Genomic DNA, 16,871 nt, shown 5'->3' with positions numbered 1-16,871 from the left:
GAGAACAAGAAGAGAATGGTAGGAGGAAAGGAACCCTGCAGCAGAGACTGGGATGTTATAGGGAAGCAGTCATTGAGGTGTTTAAGAATCGGATATGGATTAATGAGCTAGTACGAGAGGGTGTGACAGTACTGTATGTCTGAGTGTGGTCAGTAAGGGTGTGACAGTATGTCTGAGTGTGGTCAGTGAGTGTGTGACAGTATGTCTGAGTGTGGTCAGTGAGTGTGTGAAAGTATGTCTAAGTGTGGTCAGTGAGTGTGTGACAGTATGTCTGACTGTGGTCATTGAGTGTGTGACAGTATGTCTGAGTGTGGTCAGTGTGGCAGTGAGTTTGTGTGTCAGTATGTCTGAGTGTGGTCAGTATGACAGTATGTCTGAGTGTGGTCAGTGTGACAGAACATGGTCAGTGAGTGTGTGACAGTATTTGTGAGTGTGGTCAGTGTAACAGTGAGTGTGTGACAGTATTTCTGAGTGTGGTCAGTGTGGCAGTATCTCTGAGTGTGGTCAGTGTGACAGTATGTCTGAGTGTGGTCAGTGTGACAGTATGTCTGAGTGTGGTCAGTGTGGCAGTATGTCTGAATATGATCAGTGTGGCAGTGAGTGTGTGTCAGTATGTCTGAGTGTGGTCAGTGTGGCAGTATGTCTGAATATGATCAGTGTGGCAGCGGTTGCGTGTGGCAGTATGTCTGAATATGATCAGTGTGGCAGTGAGTGTGTGTCAGTATGTCTGAGTGTGGTCAGTGTGACAGTATGTCTGAGTGTGGTCAGTGTGGCAGTATAGGAACAAGTAATAGGTTTATTCCATGCTGAAAAAAAGAAGAAAGAGAACACAACGTTTCGGCCGTGGAGCCTTCTTCAGGTGTGAGAGAGACAGGGCAGTAGGCAAAGGTAAAGTAGCGGGAGAACAAAGGTTGGGAGGGAGGAGGAGTGAGAGGTGGGAGCAGGGGACAGAAAGAGAGGCCAATCAAGAGGTGTGAAGTCAGAATGGGTGCAGAGAGGTGTGAAATGAAACTTCCAATGAATGGAGAAAATTTAAAAGAACAGTAGTCTGTCGTTAAGGGAAGGGTGTGGCAGTGTGGCAGTATGTCTGAATATGATCAGTGTGGCAGCGGTTGCGTGTGGCAGTATGTCTGAGTGTGGTCAGTGTGGCAGCGGTAGTGTGTGGCAGTATGTCTGAATATGATCAGTGTGGCAGCGGTAGTGTGTGGCAGTATGTCCGAGTGTGCTCAGTGTGACAGTGAGTGTGTGTCAGTATGTCTGAGTGTGGTCAGTGTGACAGTATGTCTGAGTGTGGTCAGTGTGACAGTGAGTGTGTGTCAGTATGTCTGAGTGTGGTCAGTGTGGCAGTGAGTGTGTGTGGCAGTATGTCTGAGTGTGGTCAGTGTGACAGTGAGTGTGTGTGACAGTATGTCTGAGTGTGGTCAGTGTGACAGTATGTCTGAGTGTGGTCAGTGTGACAGTGCGTCTGAGTGTGGTCAGTGTGACAGTATGTCTGAGTGTGGTCAGTGTGGCAGTGAGTGTGTGTCAGTATGTCTGAGTGTGGTCAGTGTGGCAGTATGTCTGAATATGATCAGTGTGGCAGCGGTTGCGTGTGGCAGTATGTCTGAGTGTGGTCAGTGTGGCAGTGAGTGTGTGTGGCAGTATGTCTGAGTGTGGTCAGTGTGGCAGTGAGTGTGTGTCAGTATGTCTGAGTGTGGTCAGTGTGGCAGTGATTGTGTGTGGCAGTATGTCTGAGTGTGGTCAGTGTGACAGTATGTCTGAGTGTGGTCAGTGTGGCAGTGAGTGTGTGTCAGTATGTCTGAGTGTGGTCAGTGTGGCAGTGATTGTGTGTGGCAGTATGTCTGAGTGTGGTCAGTGTGGCAGTATGTCTGAATATGATCAGTGTGGCAGCGGTTGCGTGTGGCAGTATGTCTGAATATGATCAGTGTGGCAGTGAGTGTGTGTCAGTATGTCTGAGTGTGGTCAGTGTGGCAGTGAGTGTGTGTCAGTATGTCTGAGTGTGGTCAGTGTGGCAGTGAGTGTGTGTGGCAGTATGTCTGAGTGTGGTCAGTGTGGCAGTGAGTGTGTGTGGCAGTATGTCTGAGTGTGGTCAGTGTGACAGTGAGTGTGTGTCAGTATGTCTGAATATGATCAGTGTGGCAGTGAGTGTGTGTCAGTATGTCTGAGTGTGGTCAGTGTGACAGTGAGTGTGTGTCAGTATGTCTGAATATGATCAGTGTGGCAGTGAGTGTGTGTCAGTATGTCTGAGTGTGGTCAGTGTGGCAGTGAGTGTGTGTGGCAGTATGTCTGAGTGTGGTCAGTGTGGCAGTGAGTGTGTGTGGCAGTATGTCTGAGTGTGGTCAGTGTGGCAGTGAGTGTGTGTGGCAGTATGTCTGAGTGTGGTCAGTGTGGCAGTGAGTGTGTGTCAGTATGTCTGAGTGTGGTCAGTGTGACAGTATGTCTGAGTGTGGTCAGTGTGGCAGTGAGTGTGTGTGGCAGTATGTCTGAGTGTGGTCAGTGTGACAGTGAGTGTGTGTCAGTATGTCTGAGTGTGGTCAGTGTGGCAGTGAGTGTGTGTGGCAGTATGTCTGAGTGTGGTCAGTGTGACAGTGAGTGTGTGTCAGTATGTCTGAGTGTGGTCAGTGTGACAGTGAGTGTGTGGCAGTATGTCTGAGTGTGGTCAGTGTGACAGTATGTCTGAATGTGGTCAGTGTGACAGTATGTCTGAGTGTGGTCAGTGTGGCAGTATGTCTGAATATGATCAGTGTGGCAGCGGTTGCGTGTGGCAGTATGTCTGAGTGTGGTCAGTGTGGCAGTGAGTGTGTGTGGCAGTATGTCTGAGTGTGGTCAGTGTGGCAGTGAGTGTGTGTCAGTATGTCTGAGTGTGGTCAGTGTGGCAGTGATTGTGTGTGGCAGTATGTCTGAGTGTGGTCAGTGTGACAGTATGTCTGAGTGTGGTCAGTGTGGCAGTGAGTGTGTGTCAGTATGTCTGAGTGTGGTCAGTGTGGCAGTGATTGTGTGTGGCAGTATGTCTGAGTGTGGTCAGTGTGACAGTATGTCTGAATATGATCAGTGTGGCAGCGGTTGCGTGTGGCAGTATGTCTGAGTGTGGTCAGTGTGGCAGCGGTAGTGTGTGGCAGTGTGCCTCTAAAATGTCGTTCTTTCTCCCTCTCCTCCTTGCTCTTTCATTGTCCTCCTTCCTCCAGCTCTTCCCTTCTCCCTCTCCTTCCAGTGTCATCCTTGCCCTCAATCCCCCTATCATTCTGTGTTACTCTCTCTCAGTGTCTCAGGCTCTGATGCTCGGAGTAAATACTGTAGACTAACTCATTTACAGTTTCTGCAGTATCTGTTGGCACTCTGGACACCTCTGCCAATCACTCTCAGATTTCCTCACTCTGTCCCTGTTCAATTCTGAGCTGCAAACACAGCTGCTCTCTTTAGCTTTCCCCTTAATCTGCTTATTTGTTTCCATACACTGTAACTCATCAGTCCTGAGAACGCTCCTTACTGAAGACACTCACAGTTCTTATGCATTCTATCCTTGTTTAAAAAATCTGCTTAAAGATGCTTAGCTTCATCTAAAGGTATTAACTTCTTTTATTTTCTACAAAATATGAATCCTCTTTGCGGATTATTAGCATCATGTAGTTTATGGCATTGAAACAATTACTCTGCTACTGCTAGTATAGCCTTCTCGCTGTAAAACAACAATTCTATTGTAATGCTGCTATAGGCCCCTATATTAACAGCACTTTTAAAACGGCAGTTTTTAGAATGACTGTTTTACAGAAGCATATTACAGTCCGGTATTGAAATGTGATTGTTCTACCGCACTTTGTTAATGGTCCAGTTTTAACAAGTCTCTTTTGCAATACTTTACCTCCTACAGAAGCACAGCTCATTGCTTTGCGGGACCTCTCCGAATGAAACATTTGCAATATAGATAAACAGATGTCTTATCACATCATTCAGTCAAATGATAGACTGATGACGTGGGAACGAACGTGTTCTGGTTTGAGTATCGCTGGACTAGGTGCACAGATGCAGAGTCACAGGGCAGTTTAGTGAAGGTTTGAAAAGGAGTGTTAATTTGTTACAAAAAAGGCAGTTTGCCTGAGAACTCCAAAGAAGACACGTGCTTGGTGTCTCCCTTTATGGTGCTTTGAATCTAATCGGTTTTGTGGGAAGTTTTATAGTCTGAGTACAGCTCTGGTCACCCTCTGTTACTAACATGAATGTCTGTTTAAAACGGACTATTGCATATGCATTAGAACTATAGAAAATACTTCCACACGTGACACACATGTGACTATTTCTGATGCGATTCCCATATTTCAGTTGTTTTGGAAATGTCACATACAACGGGTTTCTGTTTTATAAGGTGCACTCAGGCTAGGTGAGGAATAAACACAGGTCGGGTCAAGAGCCACAAGGTAATGTGGAGGACAGTACAGGACCTCCCAGTTTCTGAGTCTTTTGGCTTATCTTATAACTGAGGTCTCATTTGCTTACCCGGATTCTTAACTGAACAAATGATGCGCTGTCTTAATATTGCAAATCTTAATATAGGATTCTAACTGTCTTTAGTTCTTTCAGATCTAAAGTTCATCAAGTAAGGTGATCAGTAACTATTAACGTGCGACTTTTGATAGATCTGGAAACAATGACAAAAGTCTAACCAGTCAACTGATAGAAGGATTGAAGTCAACTGGCATGATGAACAGGAAGCACTGGTCCCCCCTGCAGTGGGACTGTGGTCCTGCCTGCAGTGCTGCTGCTGCAGTTTAAAGGCAGAGTGAAGCCAGCATGTTCTCAGTGCAGACACAGGTAGTGGGCAGGTAGTCACCGTTCCTTCCTTCAGAGAGCTGCAGTGCCAAACCACCTGGGACTGTCATCAGGACCCAGCCAGACAGCCACAGGACGGGACGTGGGAGGTATGTGAGGATGGAGAGGGGTACTGTACTGCATATATTTGATGGGTCCATGTATTTTATTCAAACGTTCAAGAAAAACTTTGTTTGCTTTTTTCCCGTTCCCTTAAAGCCTTGGAATTTTGATCCATGTGAAAGGCAGACCGGGCCAAAGAGTCAGGGATAGGGAAGGACAAGACAGAGGAGAGAAAGGGGGAGAGTCGTGGTTCTCAGGAGGTCTGTGCTCTCTATCTCTCATGCCCCCGGCACACTCCTGCCTCATTTGTAATTTAAATTTCCTGACTGCGCTCCGACAAAAAAAAGGGACAAATTATTCTCCAGCTGGGAATTAGGCCCTAACGAAGACAGCTTCCCTCTCTCTTCTCTCTCTCTCTCTCTGCAGACGTTCCTCACGATGTTTGATCTTTCTCTGACACTACCCTGCGATTTACGACCTTCAAGTATTCTCATTAATCAATCCCCCCTCCACACACCTCAAGTCCGGGCTGCTGGGAACGATTTATAACAGCACTTCACTTTCCTCTTCTTCTGTCTGACTTCCATCTCCATAGTCTCTGTCTCTTGCTTTCCCTGCCTTTCATTGTTTCTCTCTTTCACTCCTCTCTGCTTACCTTCATCACTCTCTCTCTCCTTTCATCCTCTCATCTCTCTCCTCTACTATTCTTCTCTCCATCCTAAGTGAGTTACTTAACCTCTTCAGTCTTTTTCCTTTCATTTGTGTGTATTTTCTCGTCCTGTCTCCTCTGAGTGTGCAGTGAGTGGTTGTGTGCACCAGTCCTCACAAAAGGCTGCAGGATCTCTGCTCAGTCTGCTCTTGAGCTAAGTGGGTGGTTGTGTGTACTAATCCTGAGAACAAACTGGTGGATCTGCTCAGTCTGTTCTTGAGCGCAGATAATGGTTATACAGACCCCTCATGAGAACAAGCTGCAAGATCTCTGCTCTGTCTGTTCTTCAGGTCAGTGAATGGCTGTGAAGAACAAGCTGCAAGATCTCTGCTCAGTCTGTTCTTCAGGTCAGTGAATGGCTATGAAGAACAAGCTGCAAGATCTCTGCTCAGTCTGTTCTTCAGGTCAGTGAATGGCTGTGAAGAACAAGCTGCAAGATCTCTGCTCAGTCTGTTCTTCAGCTCAGTGAATAACTGTGAAGAACAAGCTGCAAGATCTCTGCTCTCTCCTCTCTATTCCTTTCCCTCTCTTTCCCACTGCTTTTCTTTAGTTTCCCCTCTCACTCCTCTCATCCCTCCCCTGTCTGTCCCACATTATCTCTCCGAGGGTGCTGTACGACAACATCCAGCAGCCCAGACCTGCCGTGCTGTTCAAGCCCTTTACATTTGCGAAATACAGTGAGACACACTTACCTCCCTGTTCACACAGTTGCTGGGCCAGGGCATCCTTGAAGATGATCTGTCCTCGGTGAGTGGCTGTGGCCCTGAGAAAGAGGAATCGAGAGGTTAGGGTCACCACTCAACACACTGGACGAGAGCACTGTCCAGGGCAGGCAAACCTGGGGCAATTCTGACACAACCAGTGGTGGCGTTTTCAACATATAGCGAAAAGGCAATTAGGAGGCATCTACTTTTCCATGCCAGGACTTTGAGCTGATGTGTGTGAGCAAGAGGTGCACAGATCTGATGCACAGACTGGTTGTAAATGGGCTTACAGGAATGGCGATGCTCCCCCTTCCCCTGTGACTGTTGTTTCTCTGAAATTCTCTGCGCCTCAGAGTCTGGCTTCCAGCTGACCCAGCTTTGAACTGTCACTCACTCAGAGTCTTGAGAGCACCAAGGCAGAGCCCTCCACAGTCCTGGACTGACAAGAGGAGAACAATATCAGGGGCAGCAGCCTTGGCCCAGCCATTACACTTGGGCCAGTGCAAGGTTTGGACACAACCAATTCATACTTTATTGAACATGCTGCTGTTTTAAGATATAAGGATTAACTGGAATGCAAAATTGCAAATGAATGGAGCGGAAGACCCAAGATCACCTGTCCCTCCTCTTTTTGCCAGGATGTACACCTAAAGCCATCCTGTCCACAAACTAGTCATTTTCATTCTACAAAGAACCACCATGTTTGTTATCAATTACTGTAGTTGAGACTGAACAGAGAGAAGCTGACCCTGTTCCTGTGAACCTGGATTCTCACTGACCACAGAGACAATTAAACAAAAGCATCTGAAATAATCCGCAGACGGAAATCTATGTCATCTCGTTCACTTCCAAAATAGTTTTTAACATACTTTTAAGCACTTCATCCAGGAACAGGCAAGACTTTGAAGGGGTTTAATTTGGGTGCTCTAGTTTTTAACACTATGTCATGCTCGACAGGGACTCAAAAAAATTGAAAAACCAAATGAATATTAAGTGTCAGTTCCTTTAAGACTTTCTTCATTACAAGGACCCTATGAAGCCCCTTCTGTAACTCTTCAGTGCACGGGGTGCAAATTCATATAATAAAGACCCTTATAATATGCGATTAGGAGAGAACATTATCAATAACCTTGCAGGAAGTGGCCCTGAGAAATGATTAATGATATGGTTATCTTCTGAAGTCAGATATGTGACATCCATAAATGCATTATTAATGGCTGATTCAGCGTTATCACAAGTGCATAAGAAACAATATTTGCACCCCATGAAAGACAGTGCTGCCATCTCTTCTCGGGCAGTCTTCACCCCTGTGTGATCACAGCACACCACCGCCTCAGCTGAACAGCCTTTCCTGGGAACACCTCCCCGACTTCCAGGATCCTGGAATTACAGAATGCCTGCACCGTGTTTCCCCATTTCCAGTGCTCCAGCACACCGCGTCTTGGTTGATGAAGAACAATATGTGTACCCGACCCTCTGCGCATCTGTGTTCGCCAGACTCATTAGGCAGAGCAAACTTAGGGGAAATTAATCACTTAATCTCATCAGCGATCTATCCTGTAAACAAGACAGCGCTGCCAAAACCGCGGCGGTCGGCTGACTCCTGGGACAAGCGAAGGTCTTGGAGTGAGAGATGGGGGCGATGTGCCAATGTCTCACACAGACAGGGTCACAGACGCTGTAGAAAACCTGCCACAAAGTTTTCGTTTCAGATGATGACGGTTTGGCCGATCACCTTCAGCTGCGACTCAAACAAGAAGCACTCAGCACTATTTTCATTCAGGTTTCATTCGGGAAATTCAGGTTAATTCAACGTTTTTGTGCACATTCCATAACCGGCCGTCAGGGTGAAACAGCGCCCCCTGCTGCTGGAGACCCGCAGGATCACGCAGTGACAGCCATGCATTCATCTTTTCGTTGCCACCGCACAATCTCTGTTCCCGACACATGTTTCCACTATGCAGGATTCAATCAGTTGTGTAGTTCCAACCACTGGGCAACTCTTGAGGGAAACTAATGGAAATAAAGCAAAGAAGAAGCTTCCCCCCGACCCCACTTAAGCAAGGAGAGATGAGCAACACAGGAAACAAAAGCTGAAAGAAGGAAAAGGAGAGTCAGTGATTATATTACAGCAGCTACAATGTGCTTTATTTTAGGAGGAAGAGATCTCATTAATTCGGGTGGCAGAGCGACTGGGCAGGTCTGTAATGCCTTCAGCCTTGCAGGGCAGCCAAGAAACGAGACTGATCGTCTCAGGCCACGGTTTTCAGTGCAACTTGGATTAAGCTCTATTAATCTGTCATATAAAAGTTAACTGCAGCACCTCATCAGTCTCGGAGAGCACAGAAAATTTACAGGCTGCTCTGGTGACTCTGCAGAACTCTTGCCGAGAGGAGGATGGATTGATAGAAAGAGCAAGTGTTCTTACGACAGCAGTGACAGCCACAGCTGGGCTCAGAATTTACAACAGATTCATTAGTTTTACCACTAATTTCTTACCGACACTGTTATCCAAAGCAGCTCACATTTGCACCCATCTGTACAGCAGGTTATTTGGCTGGGTGAAGCACCTTCTCAAGGGCACAACAAAAACTGTCTGTACGGTTACTCATTTATGAATCCACAACCTTGATTACTGCAGCTGACAGCAGAAGCTTGCTAGTGTGCGTGTTCAAAGCACTGAAAGAGAGCTGTTCACACACTGAAACAGAATTAGACTTTTGCAACAAACAAGTGCCTCTGCAGGTGCATTGAAGCCATTAGTGCTGTGTACCTGAACAGAACTCCCTTTGGGTCACCACTTAATTTTGAAGTACTGAGCTCCACCATGAGGAGACGTCACAACTGGAGCTCATCCTCTGTCAGCCCAGGTAGTGAAGAGAGTCTGCAGGGCACAACACAGGGTGCCATTTATTAGGGTCACCCTTGGACTGGCTCCCTTAGGCCTGGATTCGTTAGCTCAGCTGTAAGATTCAATAAAAAACCCAGCTTGTGAGTGGCTGAGGAAACCTCTGAGGGGCGATGTACTCAGAGTGGCTGTGATGTGCTGAGTGATCTCTCACTTAGCACATCAGGACATCAGCTGAGTGTGCCGTTATCTGTCTCCGGGTCTACACAGAGCAGTGCCGTGTTTCCAACACTTGTTTCCAGATTTCATTTTTAGGCACCAGCTGGTTCAAAAAACAGTCCGGTTATCTGGACAAAGACCAGGGCTGGGGTACATACTGCTCACCAGTCCTCCCTTCTGAAAGACAGCAGCCATATAGATATCCAAGCAAGGGAAGAAATGGGGTGAAGAGAAGGAAGTGGAAAAATAGCCACATTTTGAAATCTAATGAAACTGGACTGAGACAGACTGGCTCCGCTGCAGCGAGAATAATACTGTCAGAAAGACCTTCCTGGCGGGAAGGGGGTGGCATTAATATCTCCAACAGACAACCCCTCCTCCCCCCGTCGCTACAGAGATCGCTGGCTTTTATGGGTGTCAAGGCATTTAAACATTCATCTTGCTTCATGAATAATGAAAAGGGCCATCGTTAATTAGTCACCAGCTCCTGTGCAGCGGGCGACGTAAAAAAAAAATTAATTACATCCATATCTCAGAATTGGTTAAAGACTAATTTGAGTACGGTGGTATTTATGAATAAAACATTCCGCGTAATGAACAGCAGGAGGGCATGTAGGAACAAGGCGCTTAAATATTTACTAAACAGCGCACTCGGGCTCTGCGTGCTAACGAGCCAGCACAGACACACAGCGGCCGTGCAGCCCACCGAGAGGGAGCAGAGCCCCCACAGTCTCCCCTGCAGAAGAGTGACCGTCCTCACCCAAAAAGCACAGACACAAGTGCTCCATCGCCGCCGACCCCTGGACACAGGGAGCGTCTGCCACAGAGAGCCAGGACACCACCCGCGAAAGGAAACGGGTGCCCCTCTGATTAAACGCACCCGCAGAAAGGCAGGCTTTGGAGTCCGCTGAGCCAGCAGAAGCAGAGGTGCGTTTCAATGGGATCGGCCATGCGAACAAATCAAACCTGCACTGTGGCTGCAGCGCATGCAAATCGCGGTGCTTGAGCTTGATCACCATCAGGATCTAAAATGCTACGTGATGATATACTGCCTACCTCAAGTCCTATATAAAACGTAGGAGGGTAATCTGAGACACACGTAGCCTGAAACCTAAGAAAGGTATACAGTATCAGAAAGGTTACAAACAAAGAAGAGGCCATTTGGTAACTGAGTAGTTACAGTAATTAAGATGCTGACTGCTCCAAGGATCTCATCCTGATGTTTCTTGAAGGAAACCAGGGTATCGGCTTCAACAATATGGCTGGGCAGCTTGTTTCATACTCCCTGTGTAAAGAAGTGCCTTCTGTTCTCAGTTTTAAAGGCACTTCCAGATAGAAGAAGTCTGTTGGGTTGACTTTGTCAATGATTTTGTGGATTTTAAATAATTGCATCACGTCCCCCTCATACTCTTCTCTATTCAAGACTGAAAGGTACTGTACAGTTCCTTCAGCCTGTAGGTTAATCCTATTGAGCCTCAGAATGTACCTGGTCGCTCTCTTCTCTGCACAGTCCAGAGAAGCAGTATTTTAAACAAGGCCTCAGTAGTGTATTGTACTCTTTTAACATAACACCCGCTGATTTAAATTGCACGATTTTAATATATGACCTAGCATACTGTTTGCCTTTTTAATGGCTTTCTCATTGTATCAGGAAGTTATAAATGATGTGTCAACATAAACACCTGTCTTTTTGATAAGTAATCTCTTTAAGATCAATGTTTCCCATTTTGTATTTATAATTGATGTTTTTACTTCTTGGAAGCAATAACTTGCACTACTTTAAATGTCATCTGCCAGGTTTTTGCTCGGTCTTGAATATAATTTAAATCTTTTTGAATTTCAGTTGCTGCTTTTGCAGTGTTTGCTAATCTTCCTAATTGGGCATCAGTTGCAAACTAGACTGACTATTCCAGAATCTAGATCATCCATATAAATTAGGAAGAACGGTGGTGCTAGTACAGAACTGTCACAGAAGTGTGCTACAGTGTTGAGATGCTCTGGACTCCTGACTGCAGGCTTCCAGGTTCACATTCCAGCAGGGAATACCACTGCTGTACTCTTGATCTAGGGACTTCACCCAGATTGTTCCAACAAACCAGGCAGCATAACCAACACGGTTATACAAACAAGACCATTTTTAAGTTGCTCTAACCTTTAAGTTACTTCGGATAAAAGTCAGTCAAAAAATTAGTAATACTGGGAAAACCAGAGGCCTTTGTACGTGAAGCTACTTGTAGCAATTATGAAATCTTATGTGCTCAAACATCCCTGTCTCGCTGTCACTCTGTTCGTGTGTTATCATTTACAGACAGGTCACGACAGACGTCAAAAACGAAACGAACGCTAAAGAAATTAATGCTAATTCACGCTTCATGCCATTCACGGAGTCATGCTCGCGTGAAATGCTGGGCACAGAACCCATCCCCTTTGAGGTGGAGGAAGTGAACTTGCTGCTTCGAAAAAGGAACAGTGACAGCGCTGGTCTGGGGGCCAGCTGGACTGAGGGTCTGGCCATGCAAGTAAGGACAGCTCGGCGGTGCAGTGGGAAGTATAGCTGCGCTGGGGCCCTGGGTTCAACTGTAGACTTGGGATGCTACTGTACAGTATGTGAGAGGAGTCTGTCTGTTCTCATGGGTTCACATGAGTTTCCTCCTGTCCCGGGTGCTCCTGTCTCCTCCCACAGTGCAAGGCCATATTGGTAGGTTAACTGGCTGCTGGGAAATCTGGCCCTGGTGTAAGCATGCGTGTGTTTGTGTCTGTGAGTGCCCTGCGATGGTCTGGCCACCTGTCCAGGGAGCATCCCGCCCTGTGACTAATACTTGCTGGGACAGGCTCCAGCTCCCCTGCATCCCAACATTGGATGAAGCAGTTAGAAAACGGATGGATAATTCTAACAATCACCTGCAGGTAGTTCTAATGACTCTCCACAGAAACTGAACAAACGTGAATGAAGTGTCTAAAATCTCTCCTGGTTTACAGCCTCGGTCGATGTGACTCCTGCCGTTTCACTCCATCAACGGCCAGAAGGGCTAAATGCTCCCAGCTGTACCATAATTAATCACCTGAAAGTAAGACACCCGCCCAATTAACCTGCTGTGCAGATGTGCCTGTGAGGCTGGGACTGGGGTGACAGTCATGTCGGGGAGATGAAATGGGGCCCCCTCTCTCCCCCAGGCAGCAACACAGAGTAAGAAAGGTGATTGTGTACTAGCTGGTGTGAAATCAGGGGACACTGGGCCTGCAAGACACACGTACAAACACAATGTACACTTAGTACTAAAAGCAGATGAACACACGTGCACACACAGCCAGTCCCACTGCCACACTAGAGCCCACTTCACATCACTACACAAGCAAAAGCAAACTGGAGGGTAGGGAGCAGCTGTAAAGCACAGGCACGTCGAGTGGGCCCTGCTTCTCACAGGCAGCCCGCCACTCCAGTCCACCTCTCCCTGCTGAGAGGGGCGATTTGCATAGAGGCTGGTGTGTTTGATTACATGCTCAAGGCCACGGTGAGCAGCACCACCCAACCCCATACCCCAGTGAAGTGTGACAGCTCCCTGCAACCCCGAAACTCTCCTCAACAGACTCTCCCATCAGACCGCGCCCAGGGTGTACATCGCCGCCCCCAAAACATTTCTGGGGGGGGGGTTTGAATTATAGAGCCCAGTCTGGGGTCGTCTCTCTGCCAGACCGGCAGAACGCACAGTATAATCAGGGGACAGCCGTCACTCAAGGAAGCGGGGGGAGGTGAGGCGTGTGCACCGGAGGGTAGGGAGGAGGGGGGAAGCAACACGGTATCAGAGCCTGGAGATTGACAATCGAGGTGGAAAGACACTGACACACGCTCATGCACGCATGACAGGCTTGCTCAGACGCTGCTGTGTGATCGACACGCCAATGACACGCTCTACTGATCAGCAGAGGCATGTCACCCCCTCCTTCCCTCTCCAATTAGAGCTCCCCTCCACCGAGGACCACTCACCCAAACACCGGCCACCCCAGCGGCAGAGCACACAGCTCTGGGTGAGGGGCTGTCAGAGACAGAGGAGCACACAGGAGAGTAGTCCCACATCAGATCAGCCTGGGCTCCTGTAGAAGTCTCTCAGCGCTCCCACAGCGGTTACTTCCAGGTTTGGATCACAGAAGCTCCTCTGGCCAGAGCTTATCCCGGTTTCCATGGCGTCAAGAAAACGGGGGAGCATGTGACTTCCTCCCTGGATGGGACCCCAGTCCATCACAGAGCCCCCCCAGGAACTGCTGGGTCCCCACATACACATTTGGGTGGAGTGGAGGGTGAAGAGCCTCACCCGGGGTACGAGTGGACCTGACGCGAACATGGGACATGAACCCGCAACCCGCCAGTCAGAGACCTATCCACTGCACCCTGCCGCCCCCCGGTGACGATGTGATCAAGTCTAAAATAGATTCGCAGCCCTGAAAACAGCCTGCTACAGTAGCTGCAGTAAGTGAGCGAACAGTGCGTGTGTTGCAGGGAGGTGGAAGTGTGAGTGTGGATTCCAGCACACTTGGAGTACAGTACTCCTGCGGCGGGACGGAGCAGACGAAACGGCGGCCAGCGAGCGCGCGCGCGTGCGATCAGGAGTTTGTTCTGAACAGATGGCGCTGGAGCGAGGAGTGCGTAATTACAGCACAGCCTCCATTCCTTTTCAATTACAGTTAACAAGACGAATGCCTGCACGCCTTTTTTTTCAAACTCCATTCCCCTTTTCTCCTGGATTGTACAAGTGCGCCTGGTCTCTGTCGAACATGCCGAAAGAAAGGATGCAGGTTGCTTTGCCATCGCAGACCCCCCCGCCCCCCCTCTCCGACATCTCCAGGGAACAGTTTCGGAGACGGACAATGAAAGCAATCTCAGTCACAGCAGATGCTCGAGCTCCGCGGGGGAAGACGACAAAACAAAACAAAAGCGAAAAAGCAAAACAAAATGCACCAAAACAGAAAGGGGAAGAAAAGAGAGGGATGAAAACGGAGGAATGTGTATGAACTGCGTCTCTCTCACACAGGGATGGACACACACGGCAGAACAGCGAAGCGTCCTGCAGCCTGGGAAGTGCTTGAAAGCAGAAAAACATCAAAGCTGGATCCTGTAAGGAGGGAGACGAGCTGGCCGTTACTATCTGGCCTTATCCTCTGCAGGCGCTCTGCTGCACTAGTTCTAGCACGGCCCCTCAGCGGGTCAGAACCGACAGGGCCTGCCAGCAGGGCAGAGAAGCTCCGAGACAAGGTGCCTGGGTATTTGTCCACTGCTAAGCTCAGGGGGAGGGGATGCTTTGATTCTGTTCTGCTTGTTTAAAGGATAGCTAGTGGAATATCTGATACTTGCAGCCACAAACTTGAGTTTCAGAACTGATACCTGAAGACACTTCGCATCTGACGAGGCTGTGCTGGGCGATCGGTCAGTAGATGTATTGGTCAGTTGTATCGAGCGGTGCGCCGATGAGTCAGTGTGTTAGTGGGGCTGGTAGTCAACACGGATTGAGTCTTAAAATGTGAAAAGAAAGGGCACTTTATGTCCTCCTTCCACTCTCCCAGGTGCTGTATGTGAAGATCAGATCAGGAACAGGTACCTGCTGATCTCTGAGATGACCTCACTGATTAACATTCATTCCCATCATCCATTGCGACTGCACGCTCTTCAACACACCCTAAACCTGAAAGTTCCTCCTGGCCACAATTCCATGTATACAACACTTGAGTGGAAAAAGTTATTAATGTCATGCCAATGAGCCCTAATAAGGAAGAGATATCTGTCCAGGACTGCTCACTTTGACTTTCTATGCCGAAAATGTTCAATTACAAGTCTATTTAGAACGTGATGCCCCCCAGCAGTGTGAAACAGCAGGAGCTAATTAATATGAGAGAATCCTGGACATGTCTGTGTGCTGCGAGCCCATGCGATGAGGTGATGCCCGTACCCACTGCGCGCTCGGAGAGTGGTTCATCACAGACCAGGACCGTGGGCCTTTCCGGCTGCTTTCTCCCCGAGTGACTTTGGGGGAAGGACACCGCACGTCCGCTGGGTTATTGAAATTCTCCTCCCTCGCCCCTGCAACAGCTGGTAATTGCGTTTTGATAGATCATTCGCAGGGAGCCATAAATCACGCACCAGCACCGCAGTGAGCGCCGCGTGCCAGGGCCTGGCACCAGGGGAGCCGCCAGCCTGCCTTTACGGCGGGTCTTAATAACCCAAGCACGGCGGCGCCAGCTGTCCGAGCCCATCGTCCTTCACTGGGGCACCCGCCCTGGCAACGGCCCTGCCTGCCCAGACGGACTGGGCGAGGGGGCGGCAGCATTACAGCCTTCAAAGCCCCATCCTGTGCCAGCAGCACCAGGATAATGGTGCGGAGTAAGTTGTGTCAGGACACCACTAACATCCCACTCTGGCAGAAGGGGGCCTGCAATAAGAGCGACACAGAAGCCCAACAGCCATGTTGAGCTAATAGCCCTCCCCGTGCACGGGTGGTTTAAACTACGCTGGCAGGCGGAGACAGGAAAACACTGCCAAAGACCTCAGCACCAGCCTGACTCCTGCACCCGCCCAGCTACTACCCGCTGCTCGGAAGACACAGGCTGCAAGTCGAACTCTGGCCACAAGTCCTCAGGTCCTCTGAGGTTTAACAGGACTCTGGTCTTACTTGAGGTCTAAACTTTAGGACTCCCCAAGAGGAGTGTTAAGCCTGAAACTGAAGTACTGCACAACTATATTTGATGTGCATTTGTCTACCAAGCAGAGAGCAATTTGAACTCTGAATAATCTGAATATGAAAGAGTAATTTGAATTTGAACTGTTTGCTGATTCAAGAGCAAGTTCAATTCAAGAGTCCTGGAAGTCGACATAATTGTCAAAACACTGAAAAATAGTTTTCCGTTGCTTTTTCTGTAGCCCTACAAAGTATTACAAAGTATTACAAAGTATCCTACAAAGGAAAAACTGAATTTTTGTCCCCTGGTTGATGAAATTGCATCTGAAAATACAACTGCACACTCTATATATTTATAAGCGTACTGCATATACAGTATACATGCTTTTATATTACCGAACACAACAAAATCAGCTTCATTTAAAAAGAGTAACTAAAGCAGTGGAACAATAAATATTTAAAAACTCAAAAGTTTAAAAACTTTCAAACTAAGAACTTTAATGAAATTGGTTTCAAACTAGGGTATAACAAAGTCAGTGAGATGGACCTGAGTTATCTTTTAGAAAAGGACCCCAGTGCCCCACACACCCTCCTACCCCCAACACTACACCCTATACCCTCCCCGCGCTCACTCCACAAGCACCCCCAGTGTTGCTCCTCTGGGAAATATCATGCACCAGCACGATTTACAGTCTTAAGAACAGCTTCAAGCGAGAGCAGGTCATTTGGCCCATCTACTGTCGCTCGTTCAGTATTAAGAAGCTAATACATCCAACGATCTCATCAAGCTGTTTCTTGAAAGAAGGCTTCAACCACATGGCTGAGTAGTGAGTTTCACTCTCCCTCTCCCACAGCCTTTT

General features: G+C 48.1%; 1 protein-coding gene across 1 annotated transcript in view; it reads right to left on the bottom strand.

Moving 5' to 3' along the window:
- The window catches only part of reln (reelin), a 183,157-nt gene that overhangs the window by 87,582 nt on the left and 78,704 nt on the right, over positions 1-16,871 (bottom strand). The window contains exon 4 of the mRNA XM_088922975.1: positions 6,268-6,338. Coding sequence (XP_088779101.1) covers positions 6,268-6,338 — 71 coding nt within the window. The remainder of the gene's footprint in view (positions 1-6,267; positions 6,339-16,871) is intronic.

The sequence above is a fragment of the Atractosteus spatula genome, chromosome 8, assembly GCF_055471065.1.
Source record: "Atractosteus spatula isolate fAtrSpa1 chromosome 8, fAtrSpa1.hap1, whole genome shotgun sequence".
Classification (NCBI taxonomy): Eukaryota; Metazoa; Chordata; class Actinopteri; order Semionotiformes; family Lepisosteidae; genus Atractosteus; species Atractosteus spatula.
Note: the sequence above shows the minus strand (reverse complement) of the source record. Positions and strands in the feature narration are given on the sequence as shown.